Genomic DNA, 24,956 nt, shown 5'->3' on the forward strand with positions numbered 1-24,956 from the left:
TTACTCTAAACTAAACCATTACTCTAATCCATTACTCTAAACTAATCCATTACTCTAAACTGTCTATACAATAAATACAGCATTTTTTGTGTGTTTTTACTGACCAGTGTTTGAAACTGCTTAAACACTTTCCATTCCTGTAAAAAAAACAATGTCTGTTTTCTTTTGTTTCTATGTAAACTGTCCATACGGTCATCATCTATAAACTCCGGGCTCCTCTCCTGACCAGCATTTGAGATTTCCATTCCTGTTATAATACCCATTTCTCTTGTTTATCTGTCGCTCCGTCTCCTCGGTCTCCAGACAGCCATAGCCAGTAGGGTGACCTGCAGGGTGCTGGCCATGGACCTCAGGGGTCACGGTGAGTTCAGAGAGCAAAGGTCATCTCAGAATGCCACTCTATTTGATTGTAGTGAACTAGTCATGACAATAAGGGTGCCATTTTGGATCCGTCCATAGTGTTTAATATAGTCACATCATAAAGAAATTAAAAACCCAATGTTTACAGAATGTGTTCACCTCTCCTTCTCTCCAGGTTCCACCCAGGTACGTCAGTCAGACGACCTCTCCACACAGACCATGTCTAGGTAAGAAGATACACACCTGTAAAACATAAGGAAATAACTTCCTGTCCCTCTACCCATCACCTGTCCCTCTACCTCTCACCTCTACACACCTGTCCCTCTACCTCTCACATGTCCCTCTACCTCTCACCGGTCCCTCTACCTCTCACCTGTACACACCTGTCCCTCTCTCACACCTGTCCCTCTACCTCTTACCTGTACATCACCTGTCCCTCTACCTCTCACCTGTCCCTCTACCTCTCACCTGTACATCACCTGTCCCTCTATCTCTCACCTGTACATCACCTGTCTCTCTATCTCTTACCTGTCCACACCTGTCCCTCTATCTCTCACCTGTACCAACCCTGTCCCTCTATCTCTCACCTGTACATCACCTGTCCCTCTATCTCTCACCTGTACCTCACCTGTCCCTCTACCTCTCACCTGTACATCACCTGTCCCTCTATCTCTCACCTGTACACACCTGTCCCTCTCTCACACCTGTCCCTCTACCTCTTACCTGTACACACCTGTCCCTCTACCTCTCACCTGTCCCTCTACCTCTCACCTGTACATCACCTGTCCCTCTACCTCTCACCTGTACACACCTGTCCCTCTCTCACACCTGTCCCTCTACCTCTTACCTGTACATCACCTGTCCCTCTACCTCTCACCTGTCCCTCTACCTCTCACCTGTACATCACCTGTCCCTCTATCTCTCACCTGTACATCACCTGTCTCTCTATCTCTCACCTGTCGACACCTGTCCCTCTATCTCTCACCTGTACTGCACCTGTCCCTCTTGTCCCGCCACTCATAGGGATGTGGCCAATGTGGTGCGAGCGTGCTACGGAGAGGCCCCTCCCCCCATCGTCCTGGTTGGTCACAGTATGGGCGGGGCCATCGCTGTCCACACCGCCTCCAGCATGCTCCTCCCCACTACTGTAGGATTGGTGGTGATAGACGTGGTGGAAGGTAGGGCCCAGTCCATACCGTTAGCAGCAGGCTCCTCCCCACTACTGTAGGATTGGTGGTGATAGACGTGGTGGAAGGTAGGGCCCAGTCCATACCGTTAGCAGCAGGCTCCTCCCCACTACTGTAGGACTGGTGGTGATAGACGTGGTGGAAGGTAGGGCCCAGTCCATACCGTTAGCAGCAGGCTCCTCCCCACTACTGTAGGACTGGTGGTGATAGACGTGGTGGAAGGTAGGGCCCAGTCCATACCGTTAGCAGCAGGCTCCTCCCCACTACTGTAGGATTGGTGGTGATAGACGTGGTGGAAGGTAGGGCCCAGTCCATACCGTTAGCAGCAGGCTCCTCCCCACTACTGTAGGATTGGTGGTGATATACGTGGTGGAAGGTAGGGCCCAGTCCATACCGTTAGCAGCAGGCTCCTCCCAACTACTGTAGGACTGGTGGTGATAGACGTGGTGGAAGGTAGGGCCCAGTCCATACCGTTAGCAGCAGGCTCCTCCCCACTACTGTAGGATTGGTGGTGATAGACGTGGTGGAAGGTAGGGCCCAGTCCATACCGTTAGCAGCAGGCTCCTCCCCACTACTGTAGGATTGGTGGTGATAGACGTGGTGGAAGGTAGGGCCCAGTCCATACCGTTAGCAGCAGGCTCCTCCCCACTACACTTCAAAATCTTTGTGGGATCTGTGTAATCTGAGGGAAATATGTGTCTCTAATATGGTCATACATTTGGCAGGTTAGGAAGTGCAGCTCAGTTTCCACCTCATTTTGTGGGCAGTGTACACATAGCTTGTCTTCTCTTGAGAGCCAGATCTGCCTACGGTGGCCTCTCTTAATAGCAAGGCTATGCTCACTGAGTCTGTACATAGTCAAAGCTTTCCTTAAGTTTGGGTCAGGCACAGTGGTCAGGTATTCTGCCACGATGTACTCTCTTTTTAGGGCCAAGTAGCATCTTAGTTTGCTCTGTTTGTTTGTAAATTCCTTCCAATGTGTCAAGTAAATGACCTTTTTGTTTTCTCATGATTTGGTCTAATTGTGTTGCTGTCCTGGGGCTCTGCGGGGTCTCTCTCTCTAGGCAGTGCCATGGAGATGCTACACAGCATGCAGAACTTCCTGAAAGGACGACCCAGGTCTTTTGAGTCTATTGCCCATGCCATAGAGTGGAGGTGAGGAGCGTTCAGCAACGCACCACTCCTTATATGTTTAGGTAGCGTTCAGCAACACACCACTCCTTATATGTTAGGTAGCGTTCAGCAACACACCACTCCTTATATGTTAGGTAGCGTTCAGCAACACACCACTCCTTATATGTTAGGTAGCGTTCAGCAACACACCACTCCTTATATGTTAGGTAGCGTTCAGCAACACACCACTCCTTATATGTTAGGTAGCGTTCAGCAACGCACCACTCCTTATATGTTTAGGTAGCGTTCAGCAACGCACCACTCCTTATATGTTTAGGTAGCGTTCAGCAACACACCACTCCTTATATGTTTAGGTAGCGTTCAGCAACACACCACTCCTTATATGTTAGGTAGCGTTCAGCAACACACCACTCCTTATATGTTAGGTAGCGTTCAGCAACACACCACTCCTTATATGTTAGGTAGCGTTCAGCAACACACCACTCCTTATATGTTAGGTAGCGTTCAGCAACACACCACTCCTTATATGTTAGGTAGCGTTCAGCAACACACCACTCCTTATATGTTAGGTAGCGTTCAGCAACACACCACTCCTTATATGTTAGGTAGCGTTCAGCAACACACCACTCCTTATATGTTAGGTAGCGTTCAGCAACACACCACTCCTTATATGTTAGGTAGCGTTCAGCAACACACCACTCCTTATATGTTAGGTAGCGTTCAGCAACACACCACTCCTTATATGTTAGGTAGCGTTCAGCAACACACCACTCCTTATATGTTAGGTAGCGTTCAGCAACGCACCACTCCTTATATGTTTAGGTAGCGTTCAGCAACACACCACTCCTTATATGTTAGGTAGCGTTCAGCAACGCACCACTCCTTATATGTTTAGGTAGCGTTCAGCAACGCACCACTCCTTATATGTTTAGGTAGCGTTCAGCAACACACCACTCCTTATATGTTTAGGTAGCGTTCAGCAACACACCACTCCTTATATGTTAGGTAGCGTTCAGCAACACACCACTCCTTATATGTTAGGTAGCGTTCAGCAACACACCACTCCTTATATGTTAGGTAGCGTTCAGCAACACACCACTCCTTATATGTTAGGTAGCGTTCAGCAACACACCACTCCTTATATGTTAGGTAGCGTTCAGCAACACACCACTCCTTATATGTTAGGTAGCGTTCAGCAACACACCACTCCTTATATGTTAGGTAGCATTCAGCAACACACCACTCCTTATATGTTAGGTAGCGTTCAGCAACACACCACTCCTTATATGTTAGGTAGCGTTCAGCAACACACCACTCCTTATATGTTAGGTAGCGTTCAGCAACACACCACTCCTTATATGTTAGGTAGCGTTCAGCAACACACCACTCCTTATATGTTAGGTAGCGTTCAGCAACACACCACTCCTTATATGTTAGGTAGCGTTCAGCAACACACCACTCCTTATATGTTAGGTAGCGTTCAGCAACGCACCACTCCTTATATGTTTAGGTAGCGTTCAGCAACGCACCACTCCTTATATGTTAGGTAGCGTTCAGCAACACACCACTCCTTATATGTTAGGTAGCGTTCAGCAACACACCACTCCTTATATGTTAGGTAGCGTTCAGCAACACACCACTCCTTATATGTTAGGTAGCGTTCAGCAACACACCACTCCTTATATGTTAGGTAGCGTTCAGCAACACACCACTCCTTATATGTTTAGGTAGCGTTCAGCAACACACCACTCCTTATATGTTAGGTAGCGTTCAGCAACACACCACTCCTTATATGCTATGCTACGTTTCAGTGTTTCACAGTGTTGGTAGTGCTGTTCCATAGAGTGCTATGCTACGTTTCAGTGTTTCACAGTGTTGGTAGTGCTGTTCCATAGAGTGCTATGCTATGCTATGCTACGTTTCAGTGTTTGTAGTGCTGTTCCATAGAGTGCTATGCTATGCTACGTTTCAGTGTTTCACAGTGTTGGTAGTGCTGTTCCATAGAGTGCTATCCTATGCTATGCTACGTTTCAGTGTTTCACAGTGTTGGTAGTACTCTTTCTCAACTGTTCCTGTTATCTCTCTCTCTCTCTCTGTGTGTGTGTGTGTGTGTGTGTGTGTGTGTGTGTGTGTGTGTGTGTGTGTGTGTGTGTGTGTGTGTGTGTGTGTGTGTGTGTGTGTGTGTGTGTGTGTGTGTGTGTGTGTGTGTGTGTGTGTGTGTGTGTGTGTGTGTGTGTGCTCTCATGCGCTCTCCTTCAGTGTTAAGAGCGGTCAGATCAGGAACCGGGAATCAGCACGAGTATCCATGGTGGGACAGATCAAGAGGTAAACCATGCTAATTCTACTCTACTGGAACCAGAGGGGAATACTTGCACAGCCGCCTAAATATTCAGAAATAACAGATAGACCCCGGACACATATCTTAATTGATCTATCTTTCCTAACGAACCAGAAAATCTGTTTATCAATGTTAGCTGGCTAATTTATTGATACCGCTTTAAAGTAAACCCTTCTTGTCGTTGCTGGTTGTATATATATATATACAGTGGGGCAAAAAAAGGATTTAGTCAGCCACCAATTGTGCACGTTCTCCCACTTAAAAAGATGAGGCCTGTAATTTTCATCGTAGGTACACTTCAACTCTGACAGACAAAATGAAAAAAAAAGAAATCCAGAAAATCACATTGTAGGATTTTTAATGAATTTATTTGCAAATGACAGCCGGAAAATCCTGGACATCCCTAAAACATAACTTCTACCCTATTTATATATATACATACTGTATATTATAGTATACGAAATAACATATTCAATGTAAACTCAGTTAGTCCTATCCTTGACATCCCTAAAACATAACTTCTACCCTCGACTCTGGACTTTTCCCACATTTTGTTACGTTACAGCCTTATTCGAAAATGGATTAAATTACTTTTCCCCCTCATCAATCTACACACAATATCCCATAATGACAAAGCGAAAACAGGTTCCATAATTTTTGGGGGGGCAAATTTGTTAAAAATAAGAAACAGAAATACCTTATTTACATAAGTCTTCAGACTCTTTGCTATGAGAATTTTGAAATTGAGCTCAGGTGCATCCTGTTTCCATGGATCATCCTTGAGATGTTTCTACGACTTGATTCGAGTCCACCTGTGGTAAATTCAATTGATTGGACATGATTTGGAAAGGCAAACAGTCCCACAATTGACAGTGCATGTCAGAGCAAAAACCAAACCATGAGGTCGAAGGAATTATCCGTAGAGCTCCGAGAGAGGACTGTGATGAGGCACAGATCTGGGGAAGGGTACCAAAACATTTCTGCAGCATTGAAGGTCCCTAAGAACACAGTGGCCTCCATCAGTCTTCAATGGAAGAAGTCTGGAACCAACAAGATTCTTCATAGAGCTGGCCGACCCGGCCAAACTGAGCAATTGGGGGAGAAGGGCCTTGATCAGAGAGGTGACCAAGAACCCGATGGTCACTCTGACAGAGCTCCAGAGTTCCTCTGTGGAGATGGGGGATGGGAGAACCTTCCAGAAGGACAACCATCTCTGCACCAATCAGGCCTTTATGGTAGAGTGGCCAGACGGAAGCCACTCATTAAAAAGTACATGGCAGCCCACTTGGAGTTTGACAAAAGGCATCTAAAGGAGTCTCAGACCATGAGAAACAAGATCCTCTGGTCTGATGAAACCAAGATTGAATTCTTTGGCCTGAATACCAAGTGTCACATCTGGAGGAAGCCTGGCAACATCCCTATAGTGAAGCATGGTGGTGGCAGTGGAGATTGAGAAAGAAACCCAGCAAGGTTTAGACAAACCCCAACTGTCGCAAACGGAATGCTAGCCTAGTAGCTTGAGGAAATAATGTCTTTAATAACGTTTTTTACATGGGAGATGAAGTTTATAAATTGACTGGCTGGGCTGTGGGCTAGTGGATGTGCATTGATACATCTAATGCAACTGTGAACTGGAATTACCCCGGGGGGAATACGAAGATTGTAGCGCTATAACTTCCTGTTATTAACCAATCAGCATCCAGTATCCGAACACACCATTTTATAATGGTTGGCAGATTAAGCCAATGCCTATGAGTTTTTTTCCCAAGTCTTTCTGTATTGGCTAATGAAGGCCAAGTTTGACGCGTTGGTCTACCAGACTCTTCACGCATTTGGGCAGAAGTGTCTGGGAAGAAGATTACCCAAAACCGAACCTTAAAGACGTCCTCTGCCGATTTTGGAACTTGTACTGTTGAAAAGCGATACTCAAGTATAAATACAGTAAATGTTCCGCCTGCTCACTGTGACTATTTATTCCACCTGGCTGTGCTGCTGCTCCAGTTTCAACTGTTCTGCCTGTGATGATTTATTTCACCATGCTGGTTATTTATGAACATTTGAACATCTTGGCCATGTTCTGTTATAATCTCCACCCGGCACAGCCAGAAGAGGACTGGCCACCCCACATAGCCTGGTTCCTCTCTAGGTTTCTTCCTAAGTTCTGGCCTTTCTAGGGAGTTTTTCCCTAGCCACCGTGCTTCTACATCTGCATTGCTTGCTGTTTGAGGGTTTTAGGCTGGGTTTCTGTACAGCACTTTGATATATCAGCTGATGTAAGAAGGGCTATATAAATAAATTACATTTGATTTAAAGTAGACTAAACTGCAAACTTCACAAAGGGAATCTGTAATCTGTATCATGATATCATACCTGGACCACCTATTGAGATGTGCCTTCTGTTCAGTAAACCAGATGTTAAACAGAGACTGAAGTTCCACTTTAAAACCACTTAGAATGTCAACTTCAATGGGGTGACATCAGAGTTGGACATCCCAAGGATCCAATTTAGACTTCTCAAAATGTCTCACCTGTACTCTGTAGGCATGTAGAGGTGGAGGATGTTGTTGAATCGCCTGAGCAGGCCGTCCCTGTTAGTGACGTAGTCGTCGAGGGCAACGAGGAGATCTGCGTTGACCCGAGCTACGTTAGCGACAAGCCAGACGGTACATCAGAGGTGAGCATCCCGGAACCCGAGGTAAGAAACCAACGTCCTTTACTTACACACACACACACACACACACACACACACACACACACACACACACACACACACACACACACACACACACACACACACACACACACACACACACACACACACACACACACACACTAACCACCATTTTGTTTGTTGTTTTACCTTTATTTAAGCAGGGGACTCACCATTGAGACAAGGGTATCTTTCACAAGGGAGCAAATATATTTTATCAGAAACATGATCAAAAGACAAAATCAAACAAAAACGATATAATGTAATAGAAAACCAGTAAATTACAACACAACACGCTATTCAAGAAGAAGGTCCCCAGTCAATAATTTAAATTGCCAGAACGGCACCAGAACATGGAAATGTATTGTGTAGTTGGATCCAGCAATGAAGTGCTTTAAAACTAAAAGAGGATTTACTTAAGTAGTTCGGTGCAGTGTTAATTTTGTCAATACATTTTTTAATGAGACGATGACTTACTAAATAGATCCAGAAAAAAAACTATAGCTAAATGAAAAATATTTAAATGTTGACTAAAACGAGACAATATCTCTGTGACTGAAATATGACTACTAAGTGGACTGGACAGCGTAGCCTAGTGGTTAGAGTGTTGGACTAGTATCCGAAAGGTTTGCAAGTTCAAATCCCCGAACTGACAAGGTACAAATCTGTCGTTCTGCCCCTGAACGAGGCAGTTAACCCCACTGTTCCCTGGTAGGCCGTCATTGAAAATAAGAATTTGTTCTTAAACTGACTTGCCTGGTAAAATAAATAAATAAAAACAATAGTTTTTGGAGATATTGAGAACTTTTCACATCATGATAAACACAATTAATATTAGCAGCGTAGATGAGCAGTGGGAAGAACACGTCACGCAGGCGACATCAGCTGGTGAGCTGCAGAGGAGCAAGTGATGTGTGGGCAGACAAGCTCTGGCTCCGCCTCCGATTATACAGATCACGCAGGCGACATCAGCTGGTGAGCTGCAGAGGAGCAAGTGATGTGTGGGCAGACAAGCTCTGGCTCCGCCTCCGATTATACAGATCACGCAGCCGACATCAGCTGGTGAGCTGCAGAGGAGCAAGTGATGTGTGGGCAGACAAGCTCTGGCTCCGCCTCCGATTATACAGATCACGCAGGCGACATCAGCTGGTGAGCTGCAGAGGAGCAAGTGATGTGTGGGCAGACAAGCTCTGGCTCCGCCTCCGATTATACAGATCACGCAGGCGACTCTCTTGCTTCACCTTAGCTAACCAGTCACCACCATCCTTCTTGTTAGCTACCCTTTGACTGGTTAAGAAACACAAGTTGTTTTACGAATTTAAAACAAAAGCTTAGTTTGAGTTTAATAGTTAAACAAGTCTGTTTTCATTTATCTTGAGTTTAATAGTAAAACATCAAGTCTGTCTTAATTTCTCTTGAGTAGGCTCTAGAAAATTAGGTGGTGTTTGAATTTACAATCTCTCTCAATCCTCCCACTTTTCCCACTACATTTCATATACAGGTTCTGTAACCAATGTAAGCCAAGTCTTCCTACTTTCCTCAGAGAAAACTGCTTGACTCTGGCCCTTATAGGCTACCATACAAAAGATATGACCCAGAATACCGAAGCTTCATTTCTATTGGTGCATTGCCAGGATGCATTTTATACTCATGAAGCATATGGTGGTCAATTCTAAAACTTGGTTACTTGCAGAAACTGCTTGATTCTGGCCCTTATAGGCTACCGTACGGACTGGACCGTTAAACACATGAAAAAGCTACACCATGTTACCTCACTAGCTAGTTCTAGCTAACGACCTGGTGGGCACGTTCAGCAGGACGCAATGTTTTGGAACATTCAGATAGAATATACTATGTAGAGCAAATATGCCTCTCTGACATGTTGAAATAAGGAATAACGTTGGCTCTATTAGATTAATTTATATCTGCTACGTTCAAGAAAGTTTTTCAACTTAATGTAGCCGTGGTAACATTACCGGTAGTTTACTGAACGTAACCGTGGTAACATTACCGGTAGCCTACGGAACGTAGCCGTGGTAACGTTACCGGTAGCCTACTGAATGTAACCGTGGTAACATTACCGGTAGTTTACTGAACGTAGCCGTGGTAACGTTACCGGTAGCCTACTGAACGTAGCCGTGGTAACATTACCGGTAGCCTACTGAACGTAGCCGTGGTAACATTACCGGTAGTTTACTGAATGTAACCGTGGTAACATTACCGTTAGTTTACTGAACGTAACCGTGGTAACATTACCGGTAGTTTACTGAACGTAGCCGTGGTAACATTACCGGTAGCCTACTGAACGTAGCCGTGGTAACATTACCGGTTTGCCTACTGAATGTAGCCGTGGTAACATTACCGGTAGCCTACTGAACGTAGCCGTGGTAACATTACCGGTAGCCTACTGAACGTAGTCGTGGTAACATTACCGGTAGCCTACTGAACGTAGCCGTGGTAACATTACCAGTAGCCTACTGAACGTAGCCGTGGTAACATTACCGGTTTGCCTACTGAATGTAGCCGTGGTAACATTACCGGTAGCCTACTGAACGTAGCCGTGGTAACATTACCGGTAGCCTACTGAACGTAGTCGTGGTAACATTACCGGTAGCCTACTGAACATAGCCGTGGTAACATTACCAGTAGCCTACTGAACGTAGCCGTGGTAACATTACCGGTAGCCTACTGAACGTAGCCGTGGTAACATTACCGGTAGCCTACTGAACGTAGTCGTGGTAACATTACCGGTAGCCTACTGAACGTAGCCGTGGTAACATTACCAGTAGTCTACTGAACGTAGCCGTGGTAACATTACCGGTAGCCTACTGAACGTAGCCGTGGTAACATTACCGGTAGCCTACTGAACGTAGCCGTGGTAACATGGAGCAATAATGGAGATCCAGAAAACCAAAACATGAGATACAGTGAGATGGGAGACAAAGCAGTGAGATGCAGCCTACGACAGTGAGATGCAGCCTACTACAGAGAGATGCAGTCTACAGTCTACTACAGTGAGATGCAGCCTACAGTCTACTACAGTGAGATGCAGCCTACAGTCTACTACAGTGAGATGCAGCCTACTACAGTGAGATGCAGCCTACAGTCTACTACAGTGAGATGCAGCCTACAGTCTACTACAGTGAGATGCAGCCTACTACAGTGAGATGCAGCCTACAGTCTACTACAGTGAGATGCAGCCTACAGTCTACTACAGTGAGATGCAGCCTACAGTCTACTACAGTGAGATGCAGCCTACAGTCTACTACAGTGAGATGCAGCCTACAGTCTACTACAGTGAGATGCAGCCTACAGTCTACTACAGTGAGATGCAGCCTACAGTCTACTACAGTGAGATGCAGCCTACAGTCTACTACAGTGAGATGCAGCCTCCAGTCTACTACAGTGAGATGCAGCCTACTACAGTGAGATGCAGCCTACAGTCTACTACAGTGAGATGCAGCCTACAGTCTACTACAGTGAGATGCAGCCTACAGTCTACTGCAGTGAGATGCAGCCTACTACAGTGAGATGCAGTCTACTACAGTGAGATGCAGCCTACAGTCTACTACAGTGAGATGCAGCCTACAGCCTACTACAGTGAGATGCAGTCTACAGTCTACTACAGTGAGATGCAGCCTACAGTCTACTACAGTGAGATGCAGCCTACAGTCTACTACAGTGAGATGCAGCCTACTACAGTGAGATGCAGCCTACAGTCTACTACAGTGAGATGCAGCCTACAGTCTACTACAGTGAGATGCAGCCTACAGTCTACTGCAGTGAGATGCAGCCTACTACAGTGAGATGCAGTCTACTACAGTGAGATGCAGCCTACAGTCTACTACAGTGAGATGCAGCCTACAGTCTACTACAGTGAGATGCAGTCTACAGTCTACTACAGTGAGATGCAGCCTACAGTCTACTACAGTGAGATGCAGCCTACAGTCTACTACAGTGAGATGCAGCCTACTACAGTGAGATGCAGCCTACAGTCTACTACAGTGAGATGCAGCCTACAGTCTACTACAGTGAGATGCAGCCTACAGTCTACTGCAGTGAGATGCAGCCTACTACAGTGAGATGCAGTCTACTACAGTGAGATGCAGCCTACAGTCTACTACAGTGAGATGCAGCCTACAGTCTACTACAGTGAGATGCAGTCTACAGTCTACTACAGTGAGATGCAGCCTACAGTCTACTACAGTGAGATGCAGCCTACAGTCTACTACAGTGAGATGCAGCCTACAGTCTACTACAGTGAGATGCAGCCTACAGTCTACTACAGTGAGATGCAGCCTACAGTCTACTGCAGTGAGATGCAGCCTACTACAGTGAGATGCAGTCTACTACAGTGAGATGCAGCCTACAGTCTACTACAGTGAGATGCAGCCTACAGTCTACTACAGTGAGATGCAGCCTACAGTCTACTGCAGTGAGATGCAGCCTACAGTCTACTACAGTGAGATGCAGCCTACAGTCTACTACAGTGAGATGCAGCCTACAGTCTACTACAGTGAGATGCAGCCTACAGTCTACTACAGTGAGATGCAGCCTACAGTCTACTACAGTGAGATGCAGCCTACAGTCTACTACAGTGAGATGCAGCCTACAGTCTACTACAGTGAGATGCAGTCTACTACAGTGAGATGCAGCCTACAGTCTACTACAGTGAGATGCAGCCTACAGTCTACTACAGTGAGATGCAGCCTACAGTCTACTACAGTGAGATGCAGCCTACAGTCTACTACAGTGAGATGCAGCCTACAGTCTACTACAGTGAGATGCAGCCTACAGTCTACTACAGTGAGATGCAGCCTACAGTCTACTACAGTGAGATGCAGCCTACAGTCTACTACAGTGAGATGCAGCCTACAGTCCACTGCAGTGAGATGCAGCCTACAGTCTACTACAGTGAGATGCAGTCTACAGTCTACTACAGTGAGATGCAGTCTACTACAGTGAGATGCAGCCTACAGTCTACTACAGTGAGATGCAGCCTACAGTCTACTGCAGTGAGATGCAGCCTACAGTCTACTACAGTGAGATGCAGTCTACAGTCTACTACAGTGAGATGCAGTCTACTACAGTGAGATGCAGCCTACAGTCTACTACAGTGAGATGCAGCCTACAGTCTACTACAGTGAGATGCAGCCTACAGTCTACTACAGTGAGATGCAGCCTACAGTCTACTACAGTGAGATGCAGCCTACAGTCTACTACAGTGAGATGCAGTCTACTACAGTGAGATGCAGCCTACAGTCTACTACAGTGAGATGCAGCCTACAGTCTACTACAGTGAGATGCAGCCTACAGTCTACTACAGTGAGATGCAGCCTACAGTCTACTACAGTGAGATGCAGCCTACAGTCTACTACAGTGAGATGCAGCCTACAGTCTACTACAGTGAGATGCAGCCTACAGTCTACTACAGTGAGATGCAGCCTACAGTCTACTACAGTGAGATGCAGCCTACAGTCTACTACAGTGAGATGCAGCCTACAGTCTACTACAGTGAGATGCAGCCTACAGTCTACTACAGTGAGATGCAGCCTACAGTCTACTACAGTGAGATGCAGCCTACAGTCTACTACAGTGAGATGCAGCCTACAGTCTACTACAGTGAGATGCAGCTACAGTCTACTACAGTGAGATGCAGCCTACAGTCTACTACAGTGAGATGCAGCCTACAGTCTACTACAGTGAGATGCAGCCTACAGTCTACTACAGTGAGATGCAGCCTACAGTCTACTACAGTGAGATGCAGCCTACAGTCTACTACAGTGAGATGCAGCCTACAGTCTACTACAGTGAGATGCAGCCTACAGTCTACTACAGTGAGATGCAGCCTACAGTCTACTACAGTGAGATGCAGCCTACAGTCTACTACAGTGAGATGCAGCCTACAGTGAGATGCAGCCTACAGTCTACTACAGTGAGATGCAGCCTACAGTCTACTACAGTGAGATGCAGCCTACAGTCTACTACAGTGAGATGCAGCCTACAGTCTACTACAGTGAGATGCAGCCTACAGTCTACTACAGTGAGATGCAGCCTACAGTCTACAGTACAGTGAGATGCAGCCTACAGTCTACTACAGTGAGATGCAGCCTACAGTCTACTACAGTGAGATGCAGCCTACAGTCTACTACAGTGAGATGCAGCCTACAGTCTACTACAGTGAGATGCAGCCTACAGTCTACTACAGTGAGATGCAGCCTACAGCCTACTGCAGTGAGATGCAGTCTACAGCCTACTGCAGTGAGATGCTGTCTACTACAGTGAGATGCAGTCTACTACAGTGAGATGCAGCCTACAGTCTACTACAGTGAGATGCAGCCTACAGTCTACTACAGTGAGATGCAGCCTACTACAGTGAGATGCAGCCTGCTACAGTGAGATGCAGCCTACTACAGTCAGATGCAGTCTACTACAGTGAAATACAGCCTACTACAGTGAGATGGGAGACAAAGCAGTGAGATGCAGCCTACAGTCTACTACAGTGAGATGGGAGACAAAGCAGTGAGATGCAGCCTACTACAGTGAGATGCAGCCTACTACAGTGAGATGCAGTCTACTACAGTGAGATGCAGTCTACTACAGTGAGATGCAGTCTACAGCCTACTGCAGTGAGATGCAGCCTACTACAGTGAGATGCAGCCTACTACAGTGAGATGCAGCCTACTACAGTGAGATGCAGTCTACTACAGTGAGATGCAGCCTACAGTCTACTACAGTGAGATGCAGCCTACAGTCTACTACAGTGAGATGCAGCCTACAGTCTACTGCAGTGAGATGCAGTCTTACTACAGTGCGATACAGTCTACTACAGTGAGATGCAGCCTACAGTCTACTACAGTGAGATGCAGTCTACTACAGTGCGATACAGTCTACTACAGTGAGATACAGCCTACTACAGTGAGGTGCAGTCTACTACAGTGCGATCCAGTCTACTACAGTGAGATGCAGTCTACTACAGTGAGATGCAGTCTACTACAGTGAGATACAGCCTACTACAGTGAGGTGCAGTCTACTACAGTGCGATCCAGTCTACTACAGTGAGATGCAGTCTACCACAGTGAGATGCAGCCTACTACAGTGAGGTACAGTCTACTACAGTGAGATACAGTCTACTACAGTGAGATACAGTCTACAGCCTACTACATTGAGATGCAGCATACAGCCTACTACAGTGAGATGCAGTCTACTACAGTGAGATACAGTCTACTACAGTGAGATACAGTCTACTACAGTAAGATGCAGTCTACAGCCTACTACAGTGAGGTGCAATCTACTACAGTGAGATGCAGTTTGCAGTCTACCACAGTGAGGTGCAGTCTACTACAGTGAGATACAGTCTACAGTCTACTACATTGCGATGCAGTCTACTACAGTGAGATGGAGTCTACAGTCTACTACAGTGAGATACCGTCTACAGTCTACTACAGTGAGATGCAGTCTACAGTCTACTACAGTGAGATGCAGTCTACTACAGTGAGATGCAGCCTACAGTCTACTACAATGAGATGAAGCCTACAGTCTACTACAGTGAGATGCAGCCTACAGTCTACTACAGTGAGATGCAGCCTACAGTCTACTACAGTGAGATGCAGCCTACAGTCTACTACAGTGAGATGCAGTCTACTACAGTGAGATGCAGCCTACAGTCTACTACAGTGAGATGCAGCCTACAGTCTACTACAGTGAGATGCAGCCTACAGTCTACTACAGTGAGATGCAGCCTACAGTCTACTACAGTGAGATGCAGCCTACAGTCTACTACAGTGAGATGCAGCCTACAGTCTACTACAGTGAGATGCAGCCTACAGTCTACTACAGTGAGATGCAGTCTACAGTCTACTACAGTGAGATGCAGCCTACAGTCTACTACAGTGAGATGCAGCCTACAGTCTACTACAGTGAGATGCAGCCTACAGTCTACTACAGTGAGATGCAGCCTACAGTCTACTACAGTGAGATGCAGCTACAGTCTACTACAGTGAGATGCAGCCTACAGTCTACTACAGTGAGATGCAGCCTACAGTCTACTACAGTGAGATGCAGCCTACAGTCTACTACAGTGAGATGCAGCCTACAGTCTACTACAGTGAGATGCAGCCTACAGTCTACTACAGTGAGATGCAGCCTACAGTCTACTACAGTGAGATGCAGCCTACAGTCTACTACAGTGAGATGCAGCCTACAGTCTACTACAGTGAGATGCAGCCTACAGTCTACTACAGTGAGATGCAGCCTACAGTCTACTACAGTGAGATGCAGCCTACAGTCTACTACAGTGAGATGCAGCCTACAGTCTACTACAGTGAGATGCAGCCTACAGTCTACTACAGTGAGATGCAGCCTACAGTCTACTACAGTGAGATGCAGCCTACAGTCTACTACAGTGAGATGCAGCCTACAGTCTACTACAGTGAGATGCAGCCTACAGTCTACTACAGTGAGATGCAGCCTACAGTCTACTACAGTGAGATGCAGCCTACAGTCTACTACAGTGAGATGCAGCCTACAGTCTACTACAGTGAGATGCAGCCTACAGTCTACTACAGTGAGATGCAGCCTACAGCCTACTGCAGTGAGATGCAGTCTACAGCCTACTGCAGTGAGATGCAGTCTACTACAGTGAGATGCAGCCTACAGTCTACTACAGTGAGATGCAGCCTACAGTCTACTACAGTGAGATGGAGCCTACTACAGTGAGATGCAGCCTACTACAGTGAGATGCAGCCTACTACAGTCAGATGCAGTCTACTACAGTGAGATACAGCCTACTACAGTGAGATGCAGCCTACTACAGTGAGATGCAGTCTACTACAGTGAGATGCAGCCTACAGTCTACTACAGTGAGATGCAGCCTACAGTCTACTACAGTGAGATGCAGCCTACAGTCTACTGCAGTGAGATGCAGTCTTACTACAGTGCGATACAGTCTACTACAGTGAGATGCAGCCTACAGTCTACTACAGTGAGATGCAGTCTACTACAGTGCGATACAGTCTGCTACAGTGAGATACAGCCTACTACAGTGAGGTGCAGTCTACTACAGTGCGATCCAGTCTACTACAGTGAGATGCAGTCTACTACAGTGAGATGCAGTCTACTACAGTGAGATACAGCCTACTACAGTGAGATACAGTCTACTACAGTGAGATGCAGTCTACTACAGTGAGATGCAGCCTACTACAGTGAGATACAGTCTACTACAGTGAGATACAGTCTACTACAGTGAGATACAGTCTACAGCCTACTACATTGAGATGCAGCCTACAGCCTACTACAGTGAGATGCAGTCTACTACAGTGAGATACAGTCTACTACAGTGAGATACAGTCTACTACAGTAAGATGCAGTCTACAGCCTACTACAGTGAGGTGCAGTCTACTACAGTGAGATGCAGTTTGCAGTCTACCACAGTGAGGTGCAGTCTACTACAGTGAGATACAGTCTACAGTCTACTACATTGCGATGCAGTCTACTACAGTGAGATGGAGTCTACAGTCTACTACAGTGAGATACCGTCTACAGTCTACTACAGTGAGATGCAGTCTACTACAGTGAGATGCAGTCTACTACAGTGAGATGCAGTGTACAGCCTACTGCAGTGAGATGCAGCCTACTACAGTGAGATGCAGCCTACTACAGTGAGATGCAGTCTACTACAGTGAGATGCAGCCTACAGTCTACTACAGTGAGATGCAGCCTACAGTCTACTACAGTGAGATGCAGCCTACAGTCTACTGCAGTGAGATGCAGTCTACTACAGTGAGATGCAGTCTACTACAGTGAGATACAGTCTACTACAGTGAGATGCAGTCTACTACAGTGAGATACAGTCTACTACAGTGAGATGCAGTCTACTACAGTGCGATCCAGTCTACTACAGTGAGAAGCAGTCTACTACAGTGAGATGCAGCCTACAGTCTACTACAGTGAGATGTCGTCTACTCCAGTGAGATACAGTCTACTACAGTGAGATACAGTCTACTACAGTAAGATGCAGTCTACAGTCTACTACAGTGAGATGCAGTTTGCAGTCTACTACAGTGAGATGCAGTTTGCAGTCTACCACAGTGAGGTGCAGTCTACTACAGTGAGATACAGTCTACAGTCTACTACATTGCGATGCAGTCTACTACAGTGAGATGGAGTCTACAGTCTACTACAGTGAGATACCGTCTACAGTCTACTACAGTGAGATGCAGTCTACTACAGTGAGATGCAGTCTACTACAGTGAGATGCAGTGTACAGCCTACTGCAGTGAGATGCAGCCTACTACAGTGAGATGCAGCCTACTACAGTGAGATGCAGTCTACTACAGTGAGATGCAGCCTACAGTCTACTACAGTGAGATGCAGCCTACAGTCTACTACAGTGAGATGCAGCCTACAGTCTACTGCAGTGAGATGCAGTCTACTACAGTGAGATGCAGCCTACAGTCTACTACAGTGAGATGCAGCCTACAGTCTACTACAGTGAGATGCAGCCTACAGTCTACTACAGTGAGATGCAGCCTACAGTCTACTACAGTGAGATGCAGCCTACAGTCTACTACAGTGAGATGCAGCCTACAGCCTACTGCAGTGAGATGCAGTCTACAGCCTACTGCAGTGAGATGCAGTCTACTACAGTGAGATGCAGCCTACAGTCTACTACAGTGAGATGCAGCCTACAGTCTACTACAGTGAGATGGAGCCTACTACAGTGAGATGCAGCCTACTACAGTGAGATGCAGCCTACTACAGTCAGATGCAGTCTACTACAGTGAGATACAGCCTACTACAGTGAGATGCAGCCTACTACAGTGAGATGCAGTCTACTACAGTGAGATGCAGCCTACAGTCTACTACAGTGAGATGCAGCCTACAGTCTACTACAGTGAGATGCAGCCTACAGTCTACTGCAGTGAGATGCAGTCTTACTACAGTGCGATACAGTCTACTACAGTGAGATGCAGCCTACAGTCTACTACAGTGAGATGCAGTCTACTACAGTGCGATACAGTCTGCTACAGTGAGATACAGCCTACTACAGTGAGGTGCAGTCTACTACAGTGCGATCCAGTCTACTACAGTGAGATGCAGTCTACTACAGTGAGATGCAGTCTACTACAGTGAGATACAGCCTACTACAGTGAGATACAGTCTACTACAGTGAGATGCAGTCTACTACAGTGAGATGCAGCCTACTACAGTGAGATACAGTCTACTACAGTGAGATACAGTCTACTACAGTGAGATACAGTCTACAGCCTACTACATTGAGATGCAGCCTACAGCCTACTACAGTGAGATGCAGTCTACTACAGTGAGATACAGTCTACTACAGTGAGATACAGTCTACTACAGTAAGATGCAGTCTACAGCCTACTACAGTGAGGTGCAGTCTACTACAGTGAGATGCAGTTTGCAGTCTACCACAGTGAGGTGCAGTCTACTACAGTGAGATACAGTCTACAGTCTACTACATTGCGATGCAGTCTACTACAGTGAGATGGAGTCTACAGTCTACTACAGTGAGATACCGTCTACAGTCTACTACAGTGAGATGCAGTCTACTACAGTGAGATGCAGTCTACTACAGTGAGATGCAGTGTACAGCCTACTGCAGTGAGATGCAGCCTACTACAGTGAGATGCAGCCTACTACAGTGAGATGCAGTCTACTACAGTGAGATGCAGCCTACAGTCTACTACAGTGAGATGCAGCCTACAGTCTACTACAGTGAGATGCAGCCTACAGTCTACTGCAGTGAGATGCAGTCTACTACAGTGAGATGCAGTCTACTACAGTGAGATACAGTCTACTACAGTGAGATGCAGTCTACTACAGTGAGATACAGTCTACTACAGTGAGATGCAGTCTACTACAGTGCGATCCAGTCTACTACAGTGAGAAGCAGTCTACTACAGTGAGATGCAGCCTACAGTCTACTACAGTGAGATGTCGTCTACTCCAGTGAGATACAGTCTACTACAGTGAGATACAGTCTACTACAGTAAGATGCAGTCTACAGTCTACTACAGTGAGATGCAGTTTGCAGTCTACTACAGTGAGATGCAGTTTGCAGTCTACCACAGTGAGGTGCAGTCTACTACAGTGAGATACAGTCTACAGTCTACTACATTGCGATGCAGTCTACTACAGTGAGATGGAGTCTACAGTCTACTACAGTGAGATACCGTCTACAGTCTACTACAGTGAGATGCAGTCTACTACAGTGAGATGCAGTCTACTACAGTGAGATGCAGTGTACAGCCTACTGCAGTGAGATGCAGCCTACTACAGTGAGATGCAGCCTACTACAGTGAGATGCAGTCTACTACAGTGAGATGCAGCCTACAGTCTACTACAGTGAGATGCAGCCTACAGTCTACTACAGTGAGATGCAGCCTACAGTCTACTGCAGTGAGATGCAGTCTACTACAGTGAGATGCAGTCTACTACAGTGAGATACAGTCTACTACAGTGAGATGCAGTCTACTACAGTGAGATACAGTCTACTACAGTGAGATGCAGTCTACTACAGTGCGATCCAGTCTACTACAGTGAGAAGCAGTCTACTACAGTGAGATGCAGCCTACAGTCTACTACAGTGAGATGTCGTCTACTCCAGTGAGATACAGTCTACTACAGTGAGATACAGTCTACTACAGTAAGATGCAGTCTACAGCCTACTACAGTGAGGTGCAGTCTACTACAGTGAGATGCAGTTTGCAGTCTACTACAGTGAGATGCAGTTTGCAGTCTACCACAGTGAGGTGCAGTCTACTACAGTGAGATACAGTCTACAGTCTACTACATTGCGATGCAGTCTACTACAGTGAGATGGAGTCTACAGTCTACTACAGTGAGATGCAGTCTACTACAGTCAGATGCAGTCTACTACAGTGAGATGCAGTCTACTACAGTGAGATACAGTCTACTACAGTGAGATACAGTCTACTACAGTGAGATACAGTCTACTACAGTGAGATACAGTCTACTACAGTGAGATACAGTCTACTACAGTGAGATACAGTCTACAGCCTACTACAGTGAGATACAGTCTACTACAGTGAGATACAGTCTACTACAGTGAGATACAGTCTACTAAAGTGAGATACAGTCTACAGCCTACTACAGTGAGATAGTCTACTACAGTGAGATACAGTCTACTACAGTGAGATGCAGCCTAGTCTACTACAGTGAGATGCAGTCTACTACAGTGAGATGCGGTCTACAGTCTACTAGAGTGAGATGCAGTCTACAGTCTACTACAGTGAGATGCAGTCTACAGTCTACTACAGTGAGATGCAGTCTACAGTCTACTACAGTGAGATGCAGTCTACAGTCTACTACAGTGAGATGCGGTCTACAGTCTACTACAGTGAGATGCAGTCTACAGTCTACTACAGTGAGATGCAGTCTACAGTCTACTACAGTGAGATGCAGTCTACTACAGTGAGATGCAGTCTACTACAGTGAGATGCAGTCTACAGTCTACTACAGTGAGATACAGTCTACAGTCTACTACAGTGATGCACCCTACAGCCTACTACAGTGAGATACAGTCTACTACAGTGAGATGCAGCCTACAGTCTACTACAGTGATGCACCCTACAGTGGGTTAACTGTCTTGTTCAGGGACAGATGACAGACTTTTACCTTGTCAGCTCGATCCAGCAACCTTTCGGTTACTGGTCCAACGCTCTAAACACTAGGCTACCTGCTATTCATGGTAGAATCCACAGCAGCTACTGTAGAGGACTCCAGTCTCCTGGTTCATATTCATGGTAGAATCCACAGCAGCTACTGGAGAGGACTCTAGTCTCCTGGTTTATATTCATGGTAGAATCCACAGCAGCTACTGTAGAGGACTCTAGTCTCCTGGTTCATATTCATGGTAGAATCCACAGCAGCTACTGTAGAGGACTCCAGTCTCCTGGTTCATATTCATGGTAGAATCCACAGCAGCTACTGTAGAGGACTCTAGTCTCGTCGAGCAGCAGTGACGGTCCCCTTCGCTAGTTTAACAGTGTTGGCATCAAAAACAGCATTCAGCTTTTAAAGTCCTCCTTGTTAAGAGTGAGACGCTCTTTTCGGTGATTTTCTCTTAAACAGTTCACCGATCCATTCTCAACACAGGGTTGTGTATACTTATTACAAGGGGTCGCTGGTCTCACATTTGAGTGTGACCAGTATTTCGTTTTTTGACGTTGTTGTTGTTCAGTTTACGCACTCCAGGATTGGCCGAAGTGACCGATGCATTCCTTGTGTTCTTCTCGTTACCTTGGTGACGGGTTTAACCCTTTGGTGTGTTATCAGGGTGTGTACAGCTGGCGTATAGACCTGTCCAAAGCAGAGAAGTACTGGGACGGATGGTTCAGAGGGATCTCTAATCTGTTCCTGGGATGTAACCTGCCCAAACTCCTCCTGTTAGCAGGTAAATCACAATAGAGTCTAATCCATCCTTATTTTACCCCCAGATACATGACACTACAGTCTAATCCATCCTTATTTTACCCCAGGTACATGACACTACAGTCTAATCCATCCTTACTTTACCCCAGGTACATGACACTACAGTCTAATCCATCCTTACTTTACCCCAGATACATGACACTACATGACACTACAGTCTAATCCAGCCTTACTTTACCCCAGATACATGACACTACAGTCTAATCCATCCTTACTTTACCCCAGATACATGACACTACATGACACTACAGTCTAATCCATCCTTACTTTACCCCAGATACATGACACTACAGTCTAATCCATCCTTACTTTACCCCAGATACATGACACTACAGTCTAATCCATCCTTACTTTACCCCAAATACATGACACTACCGTCTAATCCATCCTTACTTTACCCCAGATACATGACACTACATGACACTACAGTCTAATCCATCCTTACTTTACCCCAGATACATGACACTACAGTCTAATCCATCCTTACTTTACCCCAGATACATGACACTACATGACACTACAGTCTAATCCATCCTTACTTTACCCCAGATACATGACACTACCGTCTAATCCATCCTTACTTTACCCCAGATACATGACACTACAGTCTAATCCAGCCTTACTTTACCCCAGATACATGACACTACATGACACTACATGACACTACATGACACTACATGACACTGCATGACACTACATGACACTACATGACACTACATGACACTACATGACACTGCATGACACTGCATGACACTACATGACACTACATGACACTACATGACACTACATGACACTGCATGACACTACATGACACTACATGACACTACATGACACTGCATGACACTGCATGACACTACATGACACTACATGACACTACATGACACTGCATGACACTACATGACACTACATGACACTACATGACACTACATGACACTACAGTCTAATCCATCCTTACTTTACCCCAGATACATGACACTACATGACACTACATGACACTACATGACACTACATGACACTACAGTCTAATCCATCCTTCCTTTACCCCAGATACATGACACTACATGACACTACATGACACTACATGACACTACATGACACTGCATGACACTGCATGACACTACATGACACTACATGACACTGCATGACACTACATGACACTACATGACACTACATGACACTACATGACACTACATGACACTACAGTCTAATCCATCCTTACTTTAACCCAGATACATGACACTACATGACACTACATGACACTGCATGACACTACATGACACTGCATGACACTACATCACACTACATGACACTACATGACACTGCATGACACTACATGACACTGCATGACACTACATGACACTACATGACACTACATGACACTGCATGACACTACATGACACTACATGACACTACATGACACTACATGACACTACATGACACTACAGTCTAATCCATCCTTACTTTACCCCAGATACATGACACTACATGACACTACATGAGACTACATGACACTGCATGACACTACATGACACTACATGACACTACATGACACTACAGTCTAATCCATCCTTCCTTTACCCCAGATACATGACACTACAGTCTAATCCATCCTTACTTTACCCCAGATACATGACACTACATGACACTACAGTCTAATCCATCCTTATTTTACCCCAGATACATGACACTACAGTCTAATCCATCCTTACTTTACCCCAGATACATGACACTACATGACACTACATGACACTACATGACACTACATGACACTGCATGACACTACATGACACTACATGACACTACATGACACTACATGACACTACATGACACTACACTAAAAGAACCCTGTGAGGTAACATACTGATGAAGGATGCGTGTTTGTCTCCAGGTGTAGATCGTCTGGACAGGGACCTGACTATAGGCCAAATGCAAGGTAGGTCGGTGTGTGTGTGTGTGTGTTTAAACTATACTTGAAGACCAGGGGGTTTAGGTTTAGGGTTGGTTTTTAGGGTTAGGAGCTAGGAGCTAGGGTTAGTTTTAGGGTTAGGAGCTAGGGTTGGGTTTAGGGTTAGGAGCTAGGGTTAGTTTTAGGGTTAGGAGCTAGGGTTGGGTTTAGGGTTAGGAGCTAGGGTTAGTTTTAGGGTTAGGAGCTAGGGTTGGGTTTAGGGTTAGGAGCTAGGGTTAGTTTTAGGGTTAGGAGCTAGGGTTGGGTTTAGGGTTAGGAGCTAGGGTTAGTTTTAGGGTTAGGAGCTAGGGTTGGGTTTAGGGTTAGGAGCTAGGGTTAGTTTTAGGGTTAGGAGCTAGGGTTGGGTTTAGGGTTAGGAGCTAGGGTTAGTTTTAGGGTTAGGAGCTAGGGTTGGGTTTAGGGTTAGGAGCTAGGGTTGGGTTTAGGGTTAGGAGCTAGGGTTAGTTTTAGGGTTAGGAGCTAGGGTTGGGTTTAGGGTTAGGAGCTAGGGTTAGTTTTAGGGTTAGGAGCTAGGGTTGGGTTTAGGGTTAGGAGCTAGGGTTAGTTTTAGGGTTAGGAGCTAGGGTTGGGTTTAGGGTTAGGAGCTAGGGTTAGTTTTAGGGTTAGGAGCTAGGGTTGGGTTTAGGGTTAGGAGCTAGGGTTCGTTTTAGGGTTAGGAGCTAGGGTTGGGTTTAGGGTTAGGAGCTAGGGTTAGTTTTAGGGTTAGGATCTAGTGTTGGATTTAGGGTTAGGTGCTAGGGTTAGGTTTAGGGTTAGGAGCTAGTGTTGGATTTAGGGTTAGGT

At 45.9% G+C, this 24,956-nt stretch overlaps 1 protein-coding gene across 1 annotated transcript in view; it reads left to right on the forward strand.

The window, feature by feature from the left end:
• LOC109881161 (protein phosphatase methylesterase 1) overlaps nt 1–24,956 on the forward strand; it is a 37,791-nt gene that overhangs the window by 8,416 nt on the left and 4,419 nt on the right. The window contains exons 3-10 of the mRNA XM_031791631.1: nt 304–361; nt 536–587; nt 1,384–1,538; nt 2,612–2,702; nt 4,941–5,006; nt 7,561–7,714; nt 22,052–22,169; nt 24,096–24,140. Coding sequence (XP_031647491.1) covers nt 304–361; nt 536–587; nt 1,384–1,538; nt 2,612–2,702; nt 4,941–5,006; nt 7,561–7,714; nt 22,052–22,169; nt 24,096–24,140 — 739 coding nt within the window. The remainder of the gene's footprint in view (nt 1–303; nt 362–535; nt 588–1,383; nt 1,539–2,611; nt 2,703–4,940; nt 5,007–7,560; nt 7,715–22,051; nt 22,170–24,095; nt 24,141–24,956) is intronic.

This window comes from Oncorhynchus kisutch, linkage group LG16, assembly GCF_002021735.2.
Source record: "Oncorhynchus kisutch isolate 150728-3 linkage group LG16, Okis_V2, whole genome shotgun sequence".
Taxonomy (NCBI): Eukaryota; Metazoa; Chordata; class Actinopteri; order Salmoniformes; family Salmonidae; genus Oncorhynchus; species Oncorhynchus kisutch.